Source organism: Eublepharis macularius, chromosome 4, assembly GCF_028583425.1.
Source record: "Eublepharis macularius isolate TG4126 chromosome 4, MPM_Emac_v1.0, whole genome shotgun sequence".
Classification (NCBI taxonomy): Eukaryota; Metazoa; Chordata; class Lepidosauria; order Squamata; family Eublepharidae; genus Eublepharis; species Eublepharis macularius.
Genome location: NC_072793.1, coordinates 117,716,699 through 117,731,152, shown reverse-complemented (window position 1 = coordinate 117,731,152; position 14,454 = coordinate 117,716,699). Strand labels below are relative to the sequence as shown.

Sequence of the window (14,454 nt, the reverse complement as noted above, 5' to 3'; positions counted from 1 at the left end):
ATAAAATGTTATACATGTTTTTGGAGAACATCCTTAGTAAAGGACACAGTAAAGTGTGTTGCACTTTCTAATCTTGCTGATTCTGAATGTGTGCCAGTATCTTGATCTGTGGGGATCAGTTCAGATGTAAATACTCTATCCTGATTATTTAATCATGGCTAAGGAACTAGAAGTGGGCTGTGGGATCATGTATTCTCTCTCCTCTTATATGCAAATTATCCCACCCATACCACTTGAGGGATGTATCGAGACAATAAATAAAATTAAATGCTCCCTAGCTTTACTCAGAATTAGGATTTGCAACCAGCTTTCACCATGGTAAAAGTAATTGTCCGTACTTGTGCTTGTGATTGGAATGACTGATTTGAGGTTGAGGCAGAATTAGCCACCAAGTCCAATATGGTGTTTGAGTTTGCTAATTTTTTTGCTTTCTCCTTTAGCATTCCATTTGGCTCTCTTATTTGAATTATCTGGAGCCGTTTGCACTGTGAGCACCTTTTATGAAACAGATTCTCTGCTTATGGAACATTGTGGCCTTCATTACATTATGTTGCGGTCAAACCTGCATCTGTGGGAGATGAGTTTATGACTGGGATTAGATGACCTTTCATCTCTTCCAGCTCTGATTCTATGGATTGTATTTTATGGAAGGATAGCCTTAGTAAGTAGCAGATAAGGATTGGAGTGTACTATCTTCTTTGGTAATTGGTAGTCTTTCATTCCGGACCTAGCATATCTCTTGCCTGTATCCCATCTGGTCTCTTCCCATACACTTATTTATTTTGTTTTTCCTATGACTCTGCCTTCTGTTATGTGCAAATATCTGTTTTCTCGATACGTCTACCATTTCTGATGTAGTTGTAATAACAAAACCAACAATTTTTTATGAAAGGGTTAAAAAGGGAATGTCATTGTACAAGTATTACATATTAAAAACCTTCAGTGCTATGAAAACCTTGAAAAAATCGAAGCGCTACATTCAGGCACTTGTATGTATGAAGGATTATACGTGTTTTCTAATACATTTATATGTTAAGGACAATGTTTGCTGCCTCAGTGTAACTTTCTGTCCTCTCTTCATTCTCTCTGAAATGTTAGGGAAAGGGGCTAATGTCAAGATTAAACTAGTGTTTTGTGCTAAGTTTAAACAATAAAATAAAGCCCATTCGAAATTAATATTTAGGATTTAAATACCATAGATAACATAACGAAGATTTTCTCAGTAAAGTTCAGAAGATGAGGTAAGGCAGAAATTGAAAATAAATAAATCCTAAATTAGAACCACCACTAGGAAGTGTTTTTTCCTGAAATAGCCTGTTCTTTGTTAAGATATTTAGAGTACATGTTACAGTTAAAACAAACAAACAAGCAAGTGCTGGTTCTGGCTTTCATTCTGTTGTCTTTATTTACTGCCCTGCCTATAAGAATACCAGTGTTGTACGTTTGTTCAAATCTGGAGTATTTTATTTAAAGTTCATATTAAAAATCCATACAAGACAAATTGAAAAATCATAATGAAATAAGAAATACTACATAGTAATTTTAGAATAACCATATCTATTACTTCTAATAGAAATTAGCTGAAGGAATGGGAATAAAAATTAAGCAGAAAATAATAATTTTGCTCTGTAGAAAATACAATGTAGGCTTCATTCATATGTCAAAACAAACTGTAATTGAACTAAAATCAGACACAAACACAGCTTGTTGCCATGCTTCCTTACGCCCCTTGATCCTCCTTCCTCATCTATGAAATATTATTGAAACTTCCTGGTTTGATTAAGTTCCAATTTGCTATCATGTCCAAATATAGGTGCCTTGGCAAATTAAGAACACAGAACACAGAAACCAGGATTCTAAACTTTAGCTAAATCTCATTTAAATCTCATAAATCTCAGGCTTCTGGTGAGTAGAGATGGGCACGATCCAAAAAAATTGCCGATCCAGCTGATCATGGATCAGCGCCGGTGACTATCCCAACTAAACGATCCACACCGATCATCTCCCGTTCCCGATCCGTGGATCGTGGAGGCCAAAGCGGGGTGTGCTGCTATTCCCAGCTATGTGGGAAGGTGGGTGTTGGCGGCGGCCACTGGGCATGGCGAGCACGGGGAGACACTGATGAGCCGCCTCCCCTCAGGGGGCAGGGGGTCTGGCTGCTCACTGGCGGCACCCCCCATGTGCCCGCCCACCAGGTCAAAAAGGAGCGCGCTGACGAGAAAAGTATGGTGGGTGATGCCGGCGGCATCTGTGTTTGTGTTTGGCCGTCTGTGTGTGGCTGTCAGAGCTGCCTATCAGGGTTTGCAGGGATGAGATTGGACTGCCCATGGCTACAGAACACCCCCTTCCCCCTCCCTCCCCTGGGTGTCTTCTCCCAACTGGTGACTGCTTTGCTGCTCCATGGTTGGAAGGAAGCCCTGCTGATCAAGGAAAGCTGGGCTTCCATTCGGGTTTCCAGGGCGACAAAAGGAGGGGAAACACAGCTCAGGCATTCCCTTGGCTCCGTTGCCCCGGGAATAGATTACTGGTGCCTGAGTGTCTAGCTTCCTGATCCGAGCACGATCCAGCCCCGATCCAGCCCCGATCCAGCCCCCTCCCAATTGCTGGATCGTTGGCCATGGCCGGTCACGATCCGCTGAGTCACAATCGCGCGATCGCCATTATTGTGGGGTTTTTTGGATCGTAATGTGGATCATGCCCATCTCTGCTGGTGAGTAAAGAAACTCCAGTTTGCTGATGTGCCTGTATTCAGACTGCAGGGCAAACTGGAGCCTAGTCAGAGAGTATGAGAACAACTAATGTGCTGTGTTCATGCCTGATCACTGTTTAATTACAGCTTGAGATGGGGAAGGGGCAATGGCTTAGTTGTAGAACATCTGTGTTCTACAATCTCATGCATCTCCAGTTAAAATGGATCAAGTAGTACGTGATGAGGAAGACCTTTCCCTGAGATCTACTGCACCATGCAGGCTTTCTTTGTACTAGGATATTGTTTTACATTTTATCATAATCTGTCAAGGGTTAAACTTCAGGTATCACAGTAATTGTCTCATGGAATGAAGCTCAGGCCCTAATGATACCTCAAGAGTTCAGAGATCTTCAGAAGCTGAGTAAACTAATGATTTCACTGTATTTACCAATCTGAAAGATTTGTAAACCTGTCTTTCTGCCATAGAACTAGGACATAAGATGGGTATCCAAATAACAGTACACATCATCAACAGAGAGTAATAAATATAGGGATAAGAACAGTATCTAAAACAACAGCAACTTCATACTTTCTTTGATCAAGCAAATTGTTTAGATGTTCCAGTCTGGACCGAGACCTGGTTATGTGACTGAAACAGTCTTGGATGTTCTAGTGGATGACCTGCACCAGGAGACAGACAGAGGGAGTGCAACTTTGATTCTCCTGGGCCTTTCAGCGGATTATCAACCTATTGATCATGTTATCTTTGTGGACTGCCATTCTGGGAGGCACCATTTTGCATGGGTTCTGTTCCTACCTGGAAAGTAGATTTCAGAAGGTGGTGCTAGGAGACTACTGCTCAGCCCTTTGGCATTTGTGGGGTCCATTTTATGTTCCCAGATGTTTTTTAACATCTATATGAAACCACTGAATGAAGTCATCCAGAGATTTGAGCTGGACTGTCATTAATATATGAATGACATTCAGCTGTATATTGTGCTGAGGAAGAAGAAAGACAAGAAATATAATTATACCAGTTATTAGAGCTAATCAGAAAAAATAGCAATTTTGCATTTAGTTGCATGTGTTTAATGTACATGTAACTGATAGATGAATATTCTCCATAACTTTAAGCATCTAGTAATTAACAGACATTTGTTAAGCACTAATAATAATATCCCAACATAACTTTTTCTCTTTGATTAAAGTAACTTTGACTTCTCTTGATTAAGTTACTTTTGATTAAGGTACCTACAGGAGATGTATGCAGATTTTAGGAAGGCCTTGAGCCAGAGCTTTACCAAATGTGGTCCAGGAGGTCCATATCTAGCACTCCTAAGAATTTTTACAACTTTCAGCTGTAGATTAAGACTCTTACACACATGAAATAGGATTTTAATCCTCTCCTTGATGGTTCCCCCACTGGCTAAAAATCAGGAATACTATCAAAAGGATATCAGAATAAATTCAACAAAAGAAAGTACAAGGAGAATAATCAAGCAGTAGTTAGCTAAGTAAAAGATGAAGCAATAACAAAACCAAGCATTTAAAAACCTTGCAATGTGATATTTGAATCTGTTATTTGAAAAGTATTTATGGAGGGCAGTCATACAATGGAGCAGGTAGAGGGGAGATTCAGTATTTAAAATACTACCCCCTCCTGGCTAGTGGAAAATTCCTGGAGATTTGGGGGCCAAGACTGGAAAGGGCAGAATTTAGGGAGGGGAGGGAGCGCAGCAGGAATGTTGTGCCATAGAGTATGCCTTCCAAAGCTGCCATTTTTTCCAAGAAAACAGATCTCTGTAGTCAAGAGATGACTCATAATTCTGTGAGAACTTCAGGCCCCACTTGGAGGCTGGCAACCCTCTCTGCTGCTTGCTTAATTTCTGAATGTAGAGGCACTTAGAGAAGGACCTCAGAGGCAGATCAAGAATTGGTCATGTTCATAGTGGATTATTGGTTCTATATTTATTTATTTATTTAATTACATTTTTAGACCGCCCTCCCCGTCAGAAGGGTTCAGGGCGGTTTGACAACAAATTAAAAACAGTAAAAACATTATAAAAACATTAAAACATCGTATATGTTCAGGTTTTCAAATTATGACTGTAGTTACCACATGAATCTTGCAACTGTATGAACCCTTAGTTGTATGTGTTTTTTAAACAGTTAAAAAAGGGCAAAGCTATAAATAATTAAATGATGCTTTCTCCATGGCACTTATGTACTTGCAGACTTGTTCTTTCTAGGCAAAATTCTTTCTATTTTTAGGCATACTTTCTCTTCTTCTTTTTGAGGAATACAGTTAACTTTTTCTCCGAAGTATATTCCAGAAATGTATTGATCACTCTGTCCTAACACTATGTTTGTATATCATGCTGTCATTTTTACACATTTCATCCTTACTTTAAATTAGAAGCTCAGAGATGATAGAAGTAAATGTGGCATACAGTATCATTCTTATTTCTAAGAAGACAAAATGTTAAATAACAAGAAACTCTGCTTTCACATTTTGGCACTGCAAAATCTTTTTTCTTAATGTAATTTACTATTTTCATTTTCAGATCTTACATCTGGAGAGGTCACTTTAAGGAGCTTATTAGCCTTCTGGAAGAATGCTGTGAAACTGCCAAGGGTAGCAAGTGGAACTAGAGGTTAACTATTGCACTTAAGTGTGATTAATTTATTATTAAGTAGTACCTCACATTAGAATAAAAATGTATGGAAGTGCAAGAACAATCAGTAACTTGGAAGGCAGTCCTGCCAGATCTCCTCGTTTGCCAAGATCTCCTCGTCTGGGCCACAGGCGAACAAGCAGTGGGGGAGGTGGAGGAACAGGTAAGACCTTATCGATGGAGAACATCCAGTCACTTAATGCTGCCTATGCAACATCTGGACCAATGTACCTGAGTGACCATGAAGGTGTGGCATCAACTACTTTCCCAAAGGGCACAATGACTCTTGGAAGGGCTACAAATCGAGCTGTATATGGTGGTCGAGTTACAGCCATGGGAAGCAGTCCTAATATTGCTTCTGTTGGTCTTTCCCATTCGGATCTCCTTTCTTATACTGATCAGCATGGGGGATTGACAACATCTTCACATCATCACCATCATCAGATCCCTTCTATGCTGAGACAGGTAAGGGACAGTACCATGCTTGACCTGCAAGCTCAGCTTAAGGAGTTGCAGAGAGAGAATGATCTTCTAAGGAAGGAACTGGACATCAAGGACAGCAAGCTTGGCTCATCTATGAACAGCATTAAGACCTTTTGGAGTCCAGAGCTCAAAAAGGAAAGAGTCTTGCGGAAAGAAGAAGCAGCCAGAATGTCTGTTTTGAAAGAGCAGATGAGAGTTTCTCATGAGGAGAACCAGGTAAGCAATTGTAAATAAAAATAAAGAAACGCTAATGAAGAAGCATGTTGATGCTTTACTTTTTATGTAGTGATTGCCAACTTGTAACATATTTTTGATTTTGTAACAGAATAATTCCTTATATTGTCAAAGGCTTTCATGGCCGGAGAACGATGGTTGTTGTGGGTTTTCCGGGCTGTATTGCCGTGGTCTTGGCATTGTAGTTCCTGACGTTTCGCCAGCAGCTGTGGCTGGCATCTTCAGAGGTGTAGCACCAAAAGACAGAGATCTCTCAGTGTCACAGTGTGGAAAAGATGTTGGCAGGTCATTTGTATCTACTCAGGAGGGGTGGGGTTGAGCTGAGTCATCCTGTAAGAGTTTCCCAGGGTGTGGAATGGCTAATGGCGGGAGGCTTCACTGTATCCTGAGGAGGTTCTTTTGCATATGGATTGGTGCTTGATGTGCTAATCTTCTCTGCAGGGCTATTGTTGAGTATAGAGTTTTTCGTAGCATCTGTTGTATTTTTCGGGTGGGTCTGAATACTGCTTGAAGGTTATGTTTTTTCATAAGCTTTCCCTACCTGACAAGTCATCTACCTGAAGAGGAAGCTGAGAAAATAAGAGGAGAGACAGCCAGGATTCTACGAAAGGCAAAGCTTCCCACCAGCAATATAACACGCAAGGAGAGAAATGCCATCAAGACCCTCAATGCAGATCCAGACATCATCATTCTACCAGCTGATAAAGGCAATGCTACAGTGATCATGAAAACAGAGGAATACACCCGAAAAATACAACAGATGCTACGATCAGCAAAAGACAGTAGAGACCCCCTCACCTCTGCAGGAGTATACTGTATACCCTGCAGCTGTGGACAAGTTTACATCGGGACCACAAAGCGTAGCATCCAGACAAGAATAAAAGAACATGAAAGACACTGCAGACTTGGACAACCTGAAAAATCAGCAGTGGCTGAACATAGCCTAACTCAAACAGGGCACAGTATCTTATTCCAGGACACCAAAATACTGGACAACACTTCCAACTACTTTGTCAGACTGCACAGGGAAGCCATTGAAATTCACAAGCATAAGCAAAACTTCAACAGGAAAGAAGAAACCTTAAGAATGAACAGAGCATGGTTTCCAGTTCTGAAAAACACCAGGCTAACAAAACACTCTATACTCAACAATAGCCCTGCAGAGAAGATTAGCACATCAAGCCCCAATCCATATGCAAAAGAACCTCCTCAGGATACAGTGAAGCCTCCCGCCATTAGCCATTCCACACCCTGGGAAACTCTTACAGGATGACTCAGCTCAACCCCACCCCTCCTGAGTAGATACAAATGACCTGCCAACATCTTTTCCACACTGTGACACTGAGAGATCTCTGTCTTTTGGTGCTACACCTCTGAAGATGCCAGCCACAGCTGCTGGCGAAACGTCAGGAACTACAATGCCAAGACCACGGCAATACAGCCCGGAAAACCCACAACAACCAGAATAATTCCTTGTCTATATTAGTGGTCCTTGTTTGTTAAATAGGAAGGACGTGTAATAAGTGTCTAGTAACTTATTTTATACAGCAGTCTTCTGCATTACTGTTGCAGACAATAGTTGTTTGTCAAATCCTATTTTATTTTTTAAAAGACTTTTTGAAACAGTAAATGTATTCATGCTGTATCTTACTGGATTGAGAAAATATCAGTATTCAAGGCCATGTGTGACCTGAGTGAAGGTGTAGTTGCTATGACCCTGTATCTAACAAGAGTTCTATGACTTTTTAAAACACTGTGGCCAACAGTAGAAAACAATCATCAAGAAGTTTATGGTAATGCCTGTGTTCATTAAAGGTGTCCATTTGAAGAATAGCTACTAATACCTTCATGATTTATAAGCATACAGATAACTGTAATTGAAAGAAGTCATATAAAATATACAGTTTCAAGGATTAGTCAGTATGAAGGTACAGGTTATGAATTCTGAATTTGCCCTGGGGTCCATGGAATTCTGGAATTCTGGATGATTCCCAAACCGAGAAAACTACTGTTATCAGAGCAAGATGACCATATTTCTGGTATTTGTCTTCAAATTGCCCCAACTCTACAATTCTGTTCATGGATTGCTGTATGTAAGGTGCTGCTAGTAGGATGCATTTCTGTCAGTAAACAGCACTCTACATTTCGGCTAGGTTTTGAAGGAACTAACAATTGGTCTCTTGTGATGGCTTCTGGTATATAGCATTTGGCAAACTGAATCAATTGTCTAAGATGTCATTAAACTCAAAAGATACAGGAAAATAAAAGCCTAGGAAAATCATGCTGACTACACTGGATAATTCAGATGACCTCAGCATGTAGTAAATCAGTCAATAGCGGAAGTGAAACAATGACTTCACTTGAAACATTGGATTATTTTGTATTTCTTGTACACAAATGCACTTTAACTTGCCCATTTTTACATGGGGGAAATGGCATAAGATTTTGAAAGTGTTTGCAAATTCAGTTACAGATGTTTGTTGTGATTTTCAAGATCATGGCATCTCCAGAAAAAACAACCATGTATAACTAGGGTACATATCAACTTCTGTTTTTGTTTCACACATTACTTAATTTGTATTTATTTATTTTCATCATTTTTGACCTACCTTTGTCTAACAAGTAAAACTGGGTAATGATGTAATATAAAAACACAGCAAGCGCAATAAAACAACATAATTCAAATTCAAACATCCCACCAAGGTCAGAATTTTTACAAGCTTTCTGGGCTTAGCCTCCTCAATAGCATGTCAGTAAAACCTATGCAGAAATAATTTATCCTTTGAAAAATCATCCAGGAGAGAGCCTTCCAGATAGCCTCTGGAAGACTACTCCACCAGGCAGAGGCTGCCACAGAAACTCTGTTTATAATTGAGCAAGATTTGGGTCCAGGAGCACCTTAAAGACCAACTAGATTTCCAGAGTATGAGCTTTCAAGAGTCAGAGTTCCCTTCATCAGTGGGAAAAGGAAGGCATTTTTATTATCCAGGCAGAGGGTAGGTGGGGTATTGTAAATTAGAGTGTTAGGAAGCTATTTATGATACATGTTGTAATTAGCTTGATAGAGCATGGCCGTTTCCACACCACTCACCTTCATTCGGAACGCTGCGGAACATTGCAAAAAACCAATGTCGCACAAAACTTGCACGAAAAAACTCTATCTTCCGTGTTTTTTTCGCAACGTTCCGCAGCGTTCTGAATGAAGGTGAGTAGTGTGGAAATGGCCCATGAGTGCAAAATGCAGAAAATTAGCATCTATAATGAGAAAAAAAATTAATGTCCCATTTCAGCCCTGGGGGATTTCTTGGAAATCTAGTTGGTCTTTAAGGTGCTAATGGACCCAAATCTTGTTGTTCTACTACAGATTAACATGATTACCCACCTGAAACAGTTTCTAGTTGGCATAGCTACTGTCTGTTAGTCAGGTTTCTATTAATGTAGAGTAGAATGGAACTATTACTATGGCACCTTGGATTGAAATACAGTATCAACTTCTGGGCATCACATTGTAAGAAAGATGTAGACAAATTGGAACAGGTGTAGAGGAGGGCAGTGAAAATCATCAGGGATTGGGAAAACAAGTCCTATGAGGAGAGGTTCAAAGCACTGAGTCTGTTGAGCTTGGAGAAGAGAAGACTAAGCAGTGACTTGATGATGCTTTCCAAATAACTTAAGGATTGGCATATGGTAGAAGGCAAGGACTTTTTCTTTACTACTCCAGAGGGTAATATTAGATCTAATGAGCATAAATTACAACTGAGGTAGATTTTGGTTGAACATTAGAATAACTTTCTAGTGGTAAGAACAATTTGATAATGAAACTGGTTACCAAGGGCCCCTCCATCACTGGAGATCTTCAAACAGAGGCTGGGTTGCCATCTGTCAAGAATGTTCTTGCTTTAAATTTCCTGCATTTAACAGAATGTGGACTAGGTGGCCTATTAGACACCTATAAACTCTAGGACTATAGTTAACCGGTACTAGTTGCTTTTTATTAGGGGCCTTTATGTTAAGAGCAAAAGAGTTAACCTGGAACAAGAAATCTTACATGGAGTATTTTCTTCTGATGATGTGTTCTTTTGGTAACATTAATGTTAATTTGCTATGACTGATTTGCATATTCAAATTGGAGAAATTTTATGAGTTATATGTATACATTTCCTCTTTATGTGGAAATGGGAGGAGAGCATGAAAGTCTCTTAAAACAATCTGTTATCTGTTGGAAGTTATATTGCAAGATCACACGCTGACATGCTTCAGATAACATGTTGTCTACATGCAACTATCTTTTTAAAATTGCCTGTTTGCAGGACCAGCTCGAGGGGTGAGGGCTAGGCAACAAAAGACACAGAGGGATCAAATAGAGTTAAAAGGCCACAACTTTATCGATTACAGCTTATTGGAGCCTTGGTGAAGCATAGGGTACAGGACTGGGGGGTGGGGACTGTGAGATGACAGTAGGCGGGATTCTACAGGGGCTTAAAACCTCTGTGTGAATCCTCTGCTACCTGGGAGTGAGCATGCCCTGACAACCCCTGAGCTGGGCTTGTCCCTGCCAAGCATCACCCCCAAGATCCCTTAAGGTGGACTAGGGCTGCCAATCTCCCACCCGAGGTGGGAGATCCTCTGTTCCCACCTCCTTCCCCCTGACCCCACGTACCTGGCTAGTGGGGGGGCATGCCCTCAGGGTGCCCCACCAGCAGTGGTGCCCATTTCGGGCTGAATCGGGCCTGCCCCTGGGGTGCCCCCCCACAATGGGCCTGTTTGGGGCTGAATCAGGCCTGTGGGGGGACGACGACGATGTAGCCCTTTGGCGAGCATGGGAGCGCATGCCGGGCCGCCTGTTGACCCGTGTGATGATGTCACTTCCAGGAAGTGATGTCATCACACACGCCAGAACTGCATACATGCTCCACACGCATGAGAAAGACAGCGAAGACTGCAGAGGGTGAGTGCCAGGTTCCTAGTCCCCCCCTGGGGGACTCAAGGGACCTGACAACCCTAAGGGGGACCCCAGCTATGGTGAAACAGTGCACACAGGCTGTGTGTCCTCCCAAAAGGATCTGTGCCCAATGCTAAAACTGCCATCTTCTGAAGTTGTGACAAGAACAGAACAAGCAGTTTGAGAAAACAGAACTTCATAGGAGGCCTGTATGCCAACAGAAAAGAACACGACTGGCCAAACACTGAAGCCCAGAACATGAAGGAGTGATGGGTGGGATGCTACTTGGAGATGACTGCTGGAGGTGCCCGGTAGGCTCTGAAATGTAAGCCCAACAGGTTGACTGCGCTTTCCAGATTTGCTGGCAGTGTCTGCCCCTGAGAAACTAGCAAGTCTGACACTGCCTAGCAGTGTCATTTGAACGTACTGGCTCCCACATAGCCCGCAGAGGCTGCTGGGAGCTTCCTGTGCCCTGAAGAGATGTTGGCCACCTTGCAGTGAACCCCACACCCTGCAAACAGGGAACCCACATAAATCTGGGTGAGTGCTTTCCAGGCTTTACAGAATGCTTCTGAATTTGCAGTAGGAATGCTTCTGAATTTCTTCTCAGATTTCAATTGTTTGGTCTTCCAAAGTATTAGGAATCCTTCCCCCCCCATTTATGCACAGTTGCCGCAGCTATGAGTTCCTTTAGCTTGTTGGTTAGTTGTTTCCCTCTAAATAATATGCGCATAGGCACTGACAAAATAATGCAAACCCAAAAACTTTAAGTAGTTTGACCACATAGCAGGGAGTATGGTATTCTGATGAAGGTGTAGACAGTACTGAAGTAAAGAAGAGGAATAAATGTTTGGAGCAACTCAGGGGACCAGGGAGGGGCCCCTGTGAACAGCCTGAGAACCCTACCCTCTGCATACTCCTTCATGATTTTTTTATGAACTACATCTTCCATGCCAGCTGCAGACTGAAGGTTGGCTGCCATGAAAGATGTCCTGGGGCCCTGGAAAGGTATATGAAACCAAAACTTGAATGCCACACCTTGGTGCCTGGGGTAGCCTTGAAACAAGCACTCAAGTGCCCACAGCTTTACTGGGCTGGGCCCCTTTTCCAGATGCCTGCTGCTCACCCCCGCCTCTGGAGTGCTTACCGCCACCTCCCTGCTTGACTCTGGGGCAAGCTGAATATGGGTGGGGGCCAGTGCATGATGGGCACTTGTGCCGGTACTTACACGTCTTCCCGTTTACACTCTCTTGGATGTGAAGTTCCAACAAAGCTGGGGTTAAACCTGCTGCCCCGCAGACATATGAGCAACTGAGGCTGCTGACCACTAGTGAATCAGATGGCTGCTATCTGACCAATCTCCCAAGTTTGGCTTGGCTGGGGACATCGCCTGGAGCCATAGCTGCTGCTGAATTTCCTCCCACAGCAGTCCAGGATTAAAGGCTGCATGCATTCTAAATTCTTCGGCATATTGGAGCCATGCGGCCCTGGTGAAGTCTGTGTAGCCCTCATAAATATTGGAAGAGAGAAACTGCCCTAAAAGGCTGAGCCCTGGCCAACACATTGGCATAGATGAGGAACCCTGGAAGCCAATTTGCCCAGGTGTGGTCAACCTGCCTCTGTTTAATCTCGTCCCTCTGATCAAGGTCGTCTTTATCCTTCTTTTTCAGCTCCCTGAAGAGAAGGGTAAAGATGTCAATGTATTTCCCCCTTAATGATCTTATCCCTGGTGGCCTGAATTAGGTGGTCACTAAGGGGTAGAGCAGTGTCTCCAAATGGCAATGCCCTATATGGGACAAGGCTGTACACAGCTGCCCCATTGGGGGGAAAGCCCCATTGCCCACCTTAACCATAAGGCTATCCGAAAATGCAGCAGCCTGGTTGTCCCTGCCTCCCCAACCTGTAGGGGCAAACACCCTTTGAGCCTGCTGCTGGCCTTGTGAACCCAACGTGTACCTGGGCCAGCTGGGTTGGCCCCAGGGGGCCACCCTCTTATGGCTGGCATGTAAGTAGATGGTATAGCGCCTGGGGACCCAGAGGCAGCTGACTGACCCCAGGGACCCCATGGCCAGATGCAGGCCTCTTGAGGCAGGCAGACTTACCCTCAGTCAAACCCAGCTCCACAGTTATGGCAACCTGTCTACCTTCCGCTGGCCATTCCTACTCATTTTCCTCTGGAACTGCCTTATCTGATGAACCAGCCAAAGCGTGGGTGCTGCTGCCTTCTCCTGCCACTGACCCGACGATCCCTCAAGAGCAGAGATACACATAAGTAAATCTTTTTGAAAAGCTGCTCTAGAGGCACACCTAATAGGCCGGCTTGTTGTAGTACCCACCCCAGCTGGCTCACTAACCCTTCTGGCATGCTCCAGTGCCGCTGAATGATCTAATATTTCCTGCATGGTTGGGCCATCCTCATCCTCAGAAGAGGACAAAATGGGGAGGGGCCACTGGGGGCAGGCTTCTTTGCAGGCTGCTTGCCCTTGAATGGGCCAATGCCTTTCTTCGGTGGCATAGCAACTACAATAAAATGAATACTTGTAAAATAGCCCCTCTGACTATAAGGCCACTGCTTTACACTTGGGATGCCAGCCTACACTGCAAGCTGCCTGTACAGGATGCAAAAGACAAAATGGCTGAGACCACAAAATGGCCACCCTGGCCCTTAGTGCTGCCTTAAATGGTCCCCACCCTCTAGAGCTCATGTTGGAGTTTACACCATCAGTAACCAAGAGAGGGGCAGGCGAAAAGCCTTTCCCCAAGAGCCTTGGAATAATAACCCCTTTTGTCGGTGTAGAAAAAGGGGGGCAAAGGAATGGGGCCCCGTGCCCAATTGAGCTCCCCTCTACCACTATCATGGTGGGTGGGGGGAAAAGGGTCATCACAGTCCTGTCCTCACCCAGGGCTGGAAGGAATCCACCCTCCAGAACACACTCCCTTCAAAAGTGGCCGCTACGCAGCTGCTGCAGGCACAAACAGGCCACTAGCAGGCCTCAAAGTGCTGGCCTCTGCCTTAGCTTGCCAAATGCCACGCTGTTCTGAGCCACCATTGGTGCAACATGCCTTGCCACTCCTGCTCCGCACAGCACCCATCTCTCAGGCTGCTGCAGTTGCCGCCACCGCCACTGCTGCCGCCGCCGCCGAAGAAGAAATAGGAGGCCGTGGTGCGCCCTTTGCTTACCAGGGGAAGCGGAGCAAACAAGCGACTGCTCGCCAAGCAGGTGGAGTGTTCCTATATGGGCACCTGGCTCTGTGCCTGGCCAAATACCTGGATGCCTGGGAAAAGAGTCTGCCTGCTCCTCCATGCAGGGAGGCAAAGAATGGCCCCTGCCTGAGGCAGTAATGTGGGTTCTTTGCAAATTACACTTCACTTCATTTAAGACATCTGTTACAGTGTATCTTTGGGCCAACAATGCTTCCTTTTTACTCAG

At 43.7% G+C, this 14,454-nt stretch overlaps 1 protein-coding gene across 2 annotated transcripts in view; it reads left to right on the top strand.

Annotated features, from left to right (window-relative positions):
- Positions 1-5,406: 5,406 nt before the first annotated feature.
- Positions 5,407-14,454, top strand: part of ERC2 (ELKS/RAB6-interacting/CAST family member 2) — a 768,095-nt gene continuing 759,047 nt past the window's right edge. For both annotated transcript variants that reach the window (XM_054977161.1, XM_054977162.1), the window contains exon 1: positions 5,407-6,063. In XM_054977161.1, the coding sequence (XP_054833136.1) occupies positions 5,407-6,063 (657 nt within the window). The remainder of the gene's footprint in view (positions 6,064-14,454) is intronic.